The following is a 13,313-nucleotide window of genomic DNA, read 5'->3' on the forward strand; positions in this document are numbered from 1 at the left end:
CTCTTGTACAGGCCATCCTGTCTCCAGGTCCACAGAGACACTGGATGTTTCTGAAATTGATTGATCAGCTTCGACTTTGCTCTTGAGCCGGCCAGACTACTGAAAGCCATTTGAGCTTTTTTTTATTTCTTAACTACATTCATGCTAGGCCTACACACAGCTTCATTAATAAGTCAAAAGTCCAACTTAAATTATTGTGTTTTACTTTTCAAAATACTAATTTAAGATGTAAATTCATCTCTAAGTAAACTTTGACTAATGGGGCTAAAGTTACTTTTGCAATCAGAGTGTATGAATCTTCAGTTCACGTTTGACTATCTTTAATGTGGATGCCAAAATATCTCCATTTAAATGATGCCTTGCCATAACACAGATGTAACATACTGTGTCTCCGGCTTAATTCTGATTGTAACGTATCTTAAATTCCTGCTGATTAAAGATATTAACATTATTGTTGTTGTTTTTAATCTAAAACTGCAATATATTTCTTTTTGTATTCTTTTTAATGTCTTGAACCGAAGTTATGGTTAGTCAAAACTAAAATCAAGAAAATTTGAATTTGTTTAAAGTCTATTTACAGTATTTACAAAGGATTTATGGGTATTAAAAACCTAAGTACCTATTGCATTAGCAGAACAAAATGATTAATGGCATTACAACGAGGTTCTCTAACTGCTTTTCAATACATGCTCTTTCAAATATTTTTAATACTTTGCCTCTATCAAGATGTTTTATTATAGAACATTTACAGTTCGTGTGAAATAACACATTCTTCCCAATTATAAAGGTTGACTTTTGTCAAGAAAACGCTAATGTCTATGCACGCAGCATTAGCAGATAGTAGCTACTTGGTCAGGTACGAACATTAGCTTCCTGTGGCTAATGTTAGCAAACTTTAAATTGATACTGCTGTGTAACTGACATCACTGAGTTGGTTGGATGACTTTATTCTTTGTATTAGACTATATTTTAGCATTCATGCTTGTCCTGTAAGTATCACATGTGGCACATGGCCTGCGTTAGCTACCTAGTGTCAGTATGCTATTGCCAAATTGGGTGCAGTCAATTAGCTTTCTTAATAAATATATATATTTATTAAGAAAGCTAATTGATTGATATTTATATTATATATATATATATATATATATATATATATATATATATATATATATATATATTATGCCAATTGGCTTGTTTCAATTTAGATTTACATATGAACTAAATTACTCTTTTTCTTGGTTACATTGGCTGACTGGTGAACAACATGTATTAGCAATTAGCATATTAGCTACAAATGGTAAATGACCAGGAAGGAAATGGGCTGGCTTAAAAAGTAAAAGGTTTAAACATGCCCAACTCTAAATCTCATGCGTTTTGAGTTGCCAGCTGTGCATACCCAAGAATCCTCAAATCAAATGGTGGACTCACCATATTTGCCTGAGCCATCTGAGAAGAATAAATTAAAGCACATGTTTAGGACAATGACAGATACGGATTTTACACCCAAATTATATTAGATACCGAAAATAAGAGCATTTATTTTGTCATATGTAAATGGTTATTACTAACATTTATTTATATGGTGGTTTACAGAACACAAGTAACACATTACGTATTTGTGGATGGAGAGTTGCTGTATATTCACCAAAGATAACACGTTTATTTGTGGATGTTCATGTTATCTCGCATTATTGGTGGTTTGTAGTATATCATTTGTTTGTTCATTTGTGGTTCATAGCTTTCTTTATCATACATATTTTAAAAATTTTGGAGCTGAAATTTACAAACTTTTTTCTTTTCATCCACATACTTAATAACTGAGGATCTTCCTTGAGTGTTCTTCCCCTAATCATCAACGAATCACATGTACAGTAAATATTTAAACATGTTGGGTCAAATAAGAGTGAGTCAGAAAGTTAAAAGCTTTGTTTAAAAATAAAAAAAAATTAAAAAAACGGTGTACATTGTATTTTATGTCATATTTATTTATAAAGTGCTTAATAGGCATAGATAGTTTATAGTATGTAATTATATATTGTCACATTAGTTATTTTGCATGTTGGTGGTGGTGGTGGAGTATTCCTTCAGCAATGTGGAAGCTGTTATTTACATAATAATATACAAGTCCCAGGTTGGTACGCCCACCTCCGACCCATGGTGGAGATGGAAGTGTGGTTCTGCTGAAATCACGACAGCGAGCAGGTGACGCCAGCATCTTCATAGTGGTCACAGTTGTGCACATTCCAGGATATATGGGAGCACTCCTGCAGGGAGGCCTCTGAGCCGCTACACTTGAGATTGTCCAGCAGGATTGTCCCTGAGCCGGGCCCGAAGAACGCCTCTCCCCGAGCCGCCATGGCCTCGCCGCAGCCCAGCTGGCGACACACGACCCCAGCGTCTGGGAGGTCCCAAGCATCATCGCACACTGTGCCCCATCCAGAATCTGAGTACATCTCCACCCGACCCTCGCATTGGTGCTGACCATCCACCAGTCTCACCATTCCTGCGAAAACAAAGAAGAATCACATGAGACTCAGTCCTGAAGAAATGGGTTGATTTTTTTGTTTTTGTGCTGGTTGAAAATATATTTAACCTACCTTCAGAGGGAGGCGTGGTGGTGGCAGGTATGCTTTCTGTTGCTGGGAAGCCCCGTTCATTTGCAATCAAGAATTCAAAAGCTGAGGGAAGCAGAGGAAAGCAGAAAAATTTAACAATTCAGAGACACACTTTGCGGCAACATTGTTTAGCAATTTCAACAGCAACTGTTGGCCAATAACTGCGAAAGACAACTGATTAAAATCCACTTTTTTAGTAAAGACGTATATTCATATTTTCTGATCAACCTAGGATCTCAGTAAAGAGGAGTCTGTATGTGCTTTTGATTTAGCCTTGAAGAAGTGGAATTTGGCCTGAAGGGAGGCAGTGACGCTGATGTGCGTTGACTCATCCGCTGTATTTTTTATGCTCTCTGGGCCGTCTCCTCCTCAGAGTACTACAGTCATGCATTGCAACTGGACAGCTCAGCAGGGCGAGCACAGACGAGCGGATAAAAGTATGAACTTTCAGTGGAATCAATGACTTAAGATAGCGATTTGCGAGGCAGACATTTCCCAACGTTCAAGCCTGGTATATGTGCTCTGTCATGAATCCGTGTCTGATGGGGCCTGCTGTGGACCCACATGGTGATAGAGAGGTCCAGACAGCTCTTACGTGCACAGATAACTCCGACATCCTCATGATGGCCACAGTTGTGCTGACCCCAGCCCAGGTTGAAGCAGTCGGACAGCTGCGGTTCTACGCCGCTACAATCCACGTTGTCCAGCAGGATTGGACCTGAACCGTAGCCAAAGTGTGCCTTGAAAGTGATAACTTTGCCACAGCCCAGCTGCCGGCACACCACGTTGGCGTTGATGATGTCCCAGTCGTCGTCGCACACTGTCCCCCAAACAGTTTTGTAGAGGACCTCTACACGACCCTGGCAGCTACTGTTACCATTCATCACACGAATGGCTGGTCTGCCTGCACAGGAATATAGAGACGGATACATCATCGCATTGGCCTTTTCCCACAATTGCATAAGTGCTGTAAAATTCCCTGTTCAGTCCAATATTACAACATACTGTAATTGTGTTTAAAGTTTAAAATTGATACCTTTTGTCTGGACAGTTGTGGTAACAGTTGTTGTAGTTGGTCTTGTGGTGACTGGAATGTTTTCTGTTGCTGGAGGGAAGATGAGATGCATGATTAGATAACTAACGTGTCTCCATACCCTATAGTGACAGACTTGTTCCTGATGAATATGGTGAGGTTTGTCTGTTACACAGTTTTACCACCATGATTTGTGGCACTGTGGCGTAACACTTCTGAAGTCAATGGGAGAGAAATAGCTCTCCCTGTTGGTCATTTGGCAAAATGCACAATTTTATTCAGGGGAAAAAAAGAATCTAGCAAAAGCAAATTGGACATGCTAGTGTGTGCGTGTGTGTGAACATCTGACGTCTATTATGGATGTATACCTTGAGTGTCATATGTTACCCCGAGCCCTCTCTGGTTTTCTGTTGCCAAAGGAGGTACAGTGGTGGATCCTGAGGTGGGTAGAAATGGAAATGAAATGAAACTACTATTGCTTGCTACTAACACACAAACCACTACTATACTACTGCCATTATAAACTCATCTCATCCTCCTTATTCAATATTTCCAGAGAATCAATTAATTACCTTTAAGATTTTAGCTTTTTATAATTATACCTCAACATTACTAACTGAGTTATTCTCTACATGTGGTCAAGCTAATCATCACCACTATTATTTATAATGCCACATTACTGCTGGCACAACCACTAGTATTACCACAACTACTAATAACTAACGTCATCATCTGTAGTACTGAATATAGACAGAAGAAATGTCACAGTGAATAGTCACTGTAAAGAAATGGCTATTATGCAGGTTTTAGCCATGCTTGGATGGGTTGCCTTAAAATTTGATACAGATTCATGGTCCTCAGAAGATGCATCTTACTGACTTTGGTTATCTTCCGACTGTTCCTTTAGCTCCGGCATTGAAGTTCACATTTCAGCAATGATTATCTTGTATTTTGGTACAATAGTGTCCCCTTCAGTAGGAACTTTTGTGAGGTCAAAATTGTACTTTGTTCAGTACTTTGGTTTATGACCAAATACTAAAACAAACAAATAATGGCATTCCCATCAGCCTCAGCTGTATATTGTGTTTAGCATGCTAACTCGCTAAACTATGATTCTGAACATAGTAAACCATACACGCCACCTGATTAACATCCGCATCTTAGGATCATTAATGTGAGCATGTTGACATTAGCATTTAGCTCCATACGACTTGTGTTAATTCATATTCCATGACTGAGAACAGTGTACCAGTGCAGGTGACCCCAGCATCCTCATGGTGGCCACAGTTGTGTTTGCCCCAGCCCAGGCTTTTGCATATAGACAGGTCCTGCTCAGTGCCTTGACAGTTGACATTGTCCAGGAGAATTTGTCCGGTTCCGTAGCCAAAATAGGAGTTGGTGTGTGCATCGACGGCACTGCCGCAACCTATTTGTTGGCACACCACCTGGGCATTTTTGAGGCCCCAGTCATCATCACACACTGTCCCCCAGACTCCCTGGTGGTAGACCTCTACCCGGCCCTGGCAGGTGTTCTGTCCACTCACCAGACGGATGGTGCCGTCTCCTAAACCAAGATGGAGAGGGAGGGAATTATAGGGACTGGTGTTGAATACATCTTTCTCTGCAACATATTTTAAGACTTGATTCTATCAGAATCTTTATTAATGTCAAATTGTGTGTGTGTGTGTGTGTGTGTGTGTGTGTGTGTGTGTGTGTGTGTGTGTGTGTGTGTGTGTTGAAGATAAACAGACATTGATACAGGGTAAGGGGAAGGGTGTGGGCCTCTGTGGCTCCTGAAGCGGGGAAGTTAAGGTGAACATCTGATATAGCACTAAGCACAGATGTTGTCATTATGCCCCGGCCCAGACAAAAACCACACCTTCTAACCGGGACAATAAACAATCTCATGTGTCCATCATTTAAAAAAATGTGCTCCCATTAATCTGGATGACTTTACTACATCTCCCTGTGGGTTTCATGAAGGCCACCGGAGAGTCCGCTAGATACGTCACTTGTTAACAAAATTCTGTTCTTGTCTCCTCTTGGGAATTAAGGGTAAAAAACAACCACGACAAAGGCAAACCCAGCAAACAATAAGGACGGCCTGGAATTCAAGAGGCCTTTGGGATGTATTGTATAGTTTGCCAAAATATAGTTTCTACTGAGCTGAAAAGCTTTTGATCTTGTATAAAATGTGATGACGATTTTGCAAAACTGATACAATATATCCCTCCATTCAATTTACGTTTTTTTGATAAACCTATTTTCTAAATACGCTGAGCAGTGTGATTTCTGAATTGTGGACCTGTGTGTGTGTGTGTGTGTGTGTGTGTGTGTGTGTGTGTGTGTGTGTGTGTGTGTGTGTGTGTGTGTGTGTGCGTGTGCGTGTGTGTGTGTTTCTGAATTTCATCCTAGAACATAAAAATTTATCTAAATGAACACGGAGAAAAGCTGGTCTGAAGTTCAATTCCTCTGAATATTTGACATATTCTCTAAGTATTCCCTACAGCGTATCACATTTTTTAAAGTTACATTGGAACAATGGTCTGATCTACTTATTTCATCAGACAATGCATCTGTCCTTAAACCTTTACGCAAATCAGCCTGGCGTGATTCCCTTTTTAGATGCGGGGAGTAATTTCATCAACTGTGTTCGCTGAAGATTAACGCCACACACAGGTGTGGTTTGCGTCTTTCGAGGTCAAATGCTTAGACTCGCAATTTGTTTGGCAACTTGGGGGTAATGGAAACAAAATGTCAGTAGTTTTTTTTCACAGCTTATCACTTTTTTTAAGGTTGATATGGCTAACATGTTAGAAAACACGCATTCATTTTGAAGCATATTTCTGGCCACTTGATGAATGAAGTCCAATATTCACTCTACTTTTAGTTCTGTTTTTGTCTCCACCACTCAACTGCTCAATGCTCAAAGTTGTTCTCCAGCCAGCCGCTAACTTTTACCTGTAAAAGTGACCCCTTTCACGTATGGAAAAATACTGATTAGTGCAGCTTTGAATACACAAAAAAGTTTCAGTAGTCAAGTTTGTTCTTTCTTTCCAAGTTATACTGTTGTTTCACGATCTTGGGTTGTAGTTATACACATCCTGTTTACAAGTATTCATTTTTCAAATAGTCTTGTATCGTATATTATCTCAAAATTATCGTATTTGTTACTGGATATTGACAATTTGTCTTTATGCTTCTAAAAAAAAAAAAAAAAAAAAAAGTGTCCCTCTGACTCAGGTTGGCAGACGACCAGTGTAATTTAGATAAAAGCAGGCAGCACTTACGTAAACCGGAGTTCCCGTGCGGCGGCGTGGTGCGATCCTCAAAACCTTTTGCCCCCACCACCGCTGGTTCTAGCAGCAAAATGGAAAGAAGGCAGAGATTTCAGTCACATTGTCCTCTTCTCTTTCTAGGGTCATACATGAAGAGATGATTCACCACTACCTCAGCCAAGTCACATTTTTATATGTTTGCCAATTCTGAGCTTATTCGTTCAGTAAGTAAGTGTAGTCCATCATATGATTCAAGGGAACCTACCCTTTATTTCTGGAGCAGTGTAAAGTCATCATCATACATTACTTTTGTGTGAGCATACCATATTCACCTAAAATAGTGAAGTGAAGTGGAGTTTTGGAGCTCCATGGGAAATTTGGCAAAATACACCTTTTCCTCAGTGAGTTACAGCCATTTATTGGATATTGTCCTGGGCCAGCCCAAGACCCCAGGAGGAGTGCTAGGGTTTGAAGTTAATATTACATAGTGCCCAAACAATGTAATTACAATTTCTCGGTCTGTCACATGATGCCATAGGACCAAAAAAATACTTTTTCCCATAGACTTACATTGGGAAAGTGATGTCTGTAACTCAGCGGATAGTTTTTACTTGTTTTACTTGGCAAATCAACTTCCCCAGTACCACACACTTGAATCATTAGGTCCTAAAAGTTGTAAAATTTGTTATTTTCCTTTCTAGTCTTCCGAACCACTCACAGCGCTGTTGCTGTTCACCCATTCACACTCATTCATACACTGATGGCAGGGGTTACCATGCAAGGTGCCACCTGCATGGATGCTACACTAGGCTTTAGAAGTTGCGTAAAGACTTTACCTCTGCAGGTAACACCCACGTCCTCGTAGTGGTAACAGTTGTGGACGCCCCAGCCCAGACTGCGGCACTGGCTGAGATCTTCTTCAGTCCCTCTGCAGTCCACATTATCCAGCAGGATGAGCCCTGAGCCTTGTCCGAACTGAGAGCTTCTGCCCGCCGCCATTCCGCAGCTCATCTGCCGGCACACCACGTTGGCGTCCACCATGTCCCAGTCGTCGTCACACACTGTGCCCCATGAGTTATTGTAGAACACCTCGACTCTACCCTCGCACCTGTTTCGTCCATTCACCAGTTGTACTTTGGAGATATAAGCGGACAATATTTGTCAGAGGCGTTTCGCCGTTAGCGTTTAAACACAACTTCGTTCCCTGTATTTGAGTCAGATGAGGACGTTCAGGTTGTTTGATCGGGATTGTGCCACCTCAGTGACAAATCTGAGGCCCTAAAATAGCTCTACTGTTTCAGGGACAATTTAACAACATGATTCTGTTTGGGGAAAAAAAAAAAAGATAAGACAGATCAGCATGCCTCTAATGTAATTGCTGTTAATGACAAAAAGTCTAATCCTACCAGGTTAAGGCACACAATAAGCCACATAACTCCTTGGAAGAGAGTGAGGTGGATGCAGGAGGGTGGGAGGTTACATAGCAAATAAGTGGGGATTAGGGAAATGGAGAGCTGGGAAAGTGACCTTGTTTAAAAAGCTCCAGGCACTGATCTGTACTCTCTTTCACTGACACACAGCCAGCCACTGATATGTTCTTATATCGTGGCCTGGATGCAGACATGTTTTTCCTCAACATGAGTGTCTGGGCAGGTGTGGAGGTAGAGGTGGAGGTGGCCGTTCCGCTCATGCTTACCTTGGTACTGTGTCCTCTCGAGGGTTTGCCCGCCATTGGCTGAAACGGGAGGGAGGAGGGGATATGGAGAGAGACAGAGGGAGAGTACAAATTATTTGTTGAAAGGACGCTCTTGGCCTTCCATAGTTACTGTACTCTATATCTACTATATCTATTTTCCTGTAACACTAGACACAGACTGAAACCACAACAGGAGGCCTGTTCAGACCACATAGGGCACCAGCCACATCAGAAATATCTTAGCCTATTCCTTTAATTTGGGGTTTTAACCACGCTAGCGGCATAGAAAGGGAGGGAAAGTCAACAACTATGGGATGGATTGGCATAGAATTTTATACAGAAATTGATTGTACTCAGAGGATGCATCCTACTGAAATTGGTGATCCCCTGACTTTTCATCTAGTGCCACCCATAGACAGTAAATTAGAGATGGACGTAGTCACCGTGACTTCACCCATTGGTTTGTGGACTGATGTTTTGAAGCCTTGTGTTCGGGCATTTTTGCCGTCACCATCGTGGTTTTTGCAACCAGAAGTGACACAAGATGATGAAGCTCTGTGCAACCAAACGCAGAGTAAGACATTGTCAGGTGACCCAAATGTTGCAGTTAACATTCATGAACTGTGGTATGAGTGAAATTTCTCTACAATTATTGGATGGATTGTCATGCAAGGTCAATTTGTCTGTAGTTTGTGCTGTGTAGTGTGCTGATTAGCAAATGTTAGCATGCTACCATGCTAAAGTAAGAACATCAGCATGTTGGTATTGTCACTGTGCATATCAGCACGTTGGCATTAGCATTTAGCTACTAGCATGGCTGCCAACTTTTATTTTTGCAGGTTAATGCAGGTTATTACTGGTTTATAGTTCAGGGCCTTCTTATTCTAACGAAAATCAGAACAGCGAAACGTGAATAACTTAAATATTACTTACTGAATACAGCCCGTCTGTTTATTTTCAAGTCTCCTGAAATTTGAACACACACACACAAAAAATGTTAGTAAGGCACTCATTTGGATTTCTGTTGTCTTTATCAAGAGTCAAAAGCAACACACAACACATTTGAATAAATTGCACTATCTTGATATTTGTTGATCCATAACGTCCATTGAGCGGAATTGATCCTTCAAAATAACTTCAGGGCTTTTAGCCAGCTGCCACTGGTAAACACAGGGCAGACGGAAACTGTTGACACGCAAGCACTCCTCTACAGGGACCTCACTTGCAGGCACACCCAGTTCCTGAGCATTATGAACGCCCAGAACGTGTGGTTCAGCTCCGACACACAAGAAACCAACTCATGTGTCGTGTTCTGTTACACTTCATGGCGTGGTAACATTTTCCCTTGGAGCAACTATTAGAACAGCGTCTCAAAATGAATTCAGTCTGTGGACTGGAGAGGCCAGCAAAATGTTGATGGCCCTTATTTTAGAACTACCAATCCAAATCGCCATCATGTTTAAGAGTTTGTTTAAGGATACAGTAGCAGACAATAGCTTTAGATAAAGCTTGGGAATCAGTTTCAATCTTTAGGCAACCAAACTCTGATCCTGAGCCGGTGTATGAAAAAGTCTCCTTAAAGGAAATTATATACTTTAAAAATCTGACACTTGCCGTTGAGAACTTGAAACAAATGCACCAAACGTTCAAGCCTATTACTTTTCCAAGTATATTTCACATTGCTCCGTTAAACAATGACAATGCACCACACTTGTAACTAAAGAACGGTTCTTTGAAAACATGTCACGTGATGTGATTACTTCAAAGTAAAATGAAAATAAAGCATTTAGTTTAAACTGGATTTCGACACTCGAATATGTTTTGTCATTTAAATTTGCTTTCATTTAAATGTATTAACATTATACATAGATACAAAAAATAGGTTGTCAGTAGGCACACAGAGTTGTTTCCCCTGATCGCATGCAGCATTTTGCACGACAGAAGGTGAACTTCTACAGTCAGGCAGCTTGGACCAAGTGGCCTTGACCCCAACCCCCCCCCAACACACGCACTCACCAAGTCGCAGCAGCACACTGACGACCACCAAGACGAGGGACCCCAGCAGGGACACCAGGAGCCAGACGGCCGGGTTCCAGCACCTGCACTCGCTCTCCACCACACGCTGGCCTCGCATGGCTGCCTGACTGACCATCCGCCTGCAACACACACATTCACACATTAGTCAGTCTCCCTCATCAAGCTTCCCAAAAGCCCTGCGTTGCATGTGAACACACCTCTCAATGTAGTAGGCAATTGTTTGGTAGACACGATCACTCTATTTTGTCCTGGTTCAGAGCAGCCTAATTACGATATTGGATTGTTTTCTCTGGTGGAGCCTGCAGCTGCTGTCATGGTGCTGTAGGAGGTATTGATGGTAGTCTGGCTGAGGTCAGGGTTGGTAAATGTGTACCTCAAAAATAAATACTTTCCACGTGATGCACATCACTCCCGGTGGACATTAGGGAGCTGTAAGGGAGTTGTTGTGGCACACCAACACTTCTCAGAGCAAACCAGGAGCCCCGGTTTCCCAGACGTTTGGCATGTGCCATCAAAAAAGTGCCGCTGCTGTGCCAATAAAACACCAGGAACAGGGACTAGAGTCAGTACAAAATGGCTGCCGTGCACCTGCACTGGCAGCGGGTAACAGAGCTGGTGAGGGCTTGTGTCACAGACGGCTGTGTCTGTAACACAAGCTGTGTCTCCTGTGTCGTGTCATGGTTTTCGATAATCAAGGGGATTTTCCCCACAGACGAAGAACATTGGGATTCACCGACAATCACTCAATAATCAGGGGTTCGATAGCGCTGCGGTCAGACGCTGAATAGTCCACATTCTTCTCAAGTGAGAAACTGGGACAATTTGTATACTGCAGGAGGATTCAAACACTTCAATAAAATTAGCTGTTGCGTGAGGAAACACTTTTAAAAAGTTACATTTTAAACACAAACAATACCGCATTTAATGAAATGGGAAGTTAGAGAGACTAAATTTCCCATGTTCTTTTTGAGCAAATATCCCAGGAATCAATGAATGCTGTTATTAGGAGCGTGTTGTCATTAGGAGACACAGAGTGTGCAGCTTGGCCTTGGGTTGTTTGTCTCTTCGCTCATGCAGAATTCCCCCTGACCTTACACAGGAATGCGTATTAGGGGATGATGAGGGGAGAATTTGATATTGGCCCCTCGAGATAGTGGACATTCCGGGCCCAGGGGGCACAAAAAGACATTTCTGCTTTCTGTGGTCCCCATCGTCAGGCATAAACGCTGCTTCCTGCAATCTGTCACTAGAACCCACCAGAACGCTTAGGCACCCGATGACACTGCAGGGGCGCCTCTCGTCTCCTTGGAGGCAGGGGTGGAACGGTGGGGGTGGGGTGGGGGGGGGGGGGGGGGGGGGGGGGGGGGGGTGTTAAAATCTTTAGCTTCTCTGCTGTATACACAGTTATCTTCAGCTTGTGGAAGTAAATTTAACACACAAGCTTTTCTGGGCCATTAGTGGCCCAAAAAAAGCACTTGACGGCAGCCACAGACACGACTCTGGGCCGTGCAGTCTTCATCCGGGTCCAGTCCGTTTTCACTAAACCGTCGTATTGTCTGAAAAGGTGCAGCGCATACGGCCAGAGGCCCACAAGAGAGATCATTGTGCGTCCAATTGGGAGGTGGGGAGTTTAACACCAGCACAGCACCCGAGAACCACGGCTGTCTCATTTGCAGACCGTACCAACAATCCACTCGAAACTCCGGGACAAATGGCTCCGTTATAAGGGATGAAAAATAATCTAGTCCCCAATGTTATGTTTTTCAATACTCCATTCATGGTAGGATGTAGCGCAGATCCGCTGGGGAATAATGTTGCCTTTTGTGTCGGCTCTGCTTCCCCTCCCTTCTCACTTCACCGTTCTGAGAAATAGCTGAAAGATCTCGGGCCCCACAAAAATACCCCCTCATGTCTGAGATGAAGCGTAGAATAACGCGGTCAGTCTCTTTTAATGGAAAACTTTTACGACAGTTAAACAGAGAATCAATGCTTTTATCAGCGGATGTGTCTGACCATATCCTTTTATGAGCAATATCCTTTGTCCCCTGTTAAGTCTATTTAGTCTTTTGTAGAATGTGACAAAAAATTACATCTTTTTTTTAAATATGGAAAAGTCCTTCTTCAATAATAGATATATTTGAAGGTAATAATTCATAGAATATGATCATGTTTGACATTTTTATGATCTCAATTTAAATATCTGCCTTGTAATACCACTATATAACATAATAATAACATCTATCTCTGTCCCCTCACGTTATAATGGAGCTCCAGTTATAGCAAAAACAACTTCAATGACAGAGGATAGCTCGATTCAATCCATTGTTATGTCACAGAACCAGGTTCAACATGTCCGTTAAAATCAGATACAGTAGAGTATTTCATTAAGAAAAAATACATACCTGTAAAAAAATTATGAAAATAGGACCCCCAAAAACAGTACTGAATGTTGTCCTCAGAGCTCAGACAGCTGGCAGCTTAATTCCACAGGTCACACAGAAGGTTTGTGTCGAGATGGAAGCAGGAAACTCCAGAACATCCAGCGCTACTTGATCGAGGTCTTTCATCTCCTTAACCCCGCTTGACTAAAAGTACCTGGCTTCAGTGACAAAGACTACGTAAAAAAACAATAAATACCAGAGCATTGTATGCTA

At 41.9% G+C, this 13,313-nt stretch overlaps 1 protein-coding gene across 1 annotated transcript; it reads right to left on the reverse strand.

Moving 5' to 3' along the window:
- Positions 1-2,056: 2,056 nt before the first annotated feature.
- LOC137886853 (scavenger receptor cysteine-rich domain-containing group B protein) lies at positions 2,057-10,774 on the reverse strand. The gene is made up of 11 exons (XM_068729512.1): positions 10,639-10,774; positions 9,556-9,588; positions 8,623-8,661; positions 7,763-8,059; positions 6,939-7,007; positions 4,898-5,212; positions 4,017-4,085; positions 3,652-3,720; positions 3,211-3,519; positions 2,598-2,678; positions 2,057-2,503 (listed from the first exon to the last, which is right to left on the reverse strand). Exons 1-11 carry the CDS (start codon positions 10,772-10,774, stop codon positions 2,187-2,189), a joined length of 1,734 nt encoding a protein of 577 aa, XP_068585613.1. The 3' UTR covers positions 2,057-2,186.
- Positions 10,775-13,313: the final 2,539 nt, after the last annotated feature.

Source organism: Cebidichthys violaceus, unplaced genomic scaffold (genome assembly GCF_023349555.1).
Source record: "Cebidichthys violaceus isolate CVI_PGR_0920_01 unplaced genomic scaffold, fCebVio1.0.p SCAF_46, whole genome shotgun sequence".
Taxonomy (NCBI): Eukaryota; Metazoa; Chordata; class Actinopteri; order Perciformes; family Stichaeidae; genus Cebidichthys; species Cebidichthys violaceus.

Excerpts from the sequence above, each read along its gene's own strand:
- LOC137886853 (XM_068729512.1), bottom strand. The coding sequence starts at position 10,774 with ATGGTCAGTCAGGCAGCCATGCGAGGCCAGCGTGTGGTGGAGAGCGAG. Across the intron at positions 5,213-6,938 it reads GCACGGGAACTCCGGTTTAC|GAGACGGCACCATCCGTCTG; the intron begins GTAAGTGCTGCC and ends ATCTTGGTTTAG. Across the intron at positions 4,086-4,897 it reads TGCTGGGGTCACCTGCACTG|GATCCACCACTGTACCTCCT; the intron begins GTACACTGTTCT and ends TACCCACCTCAG.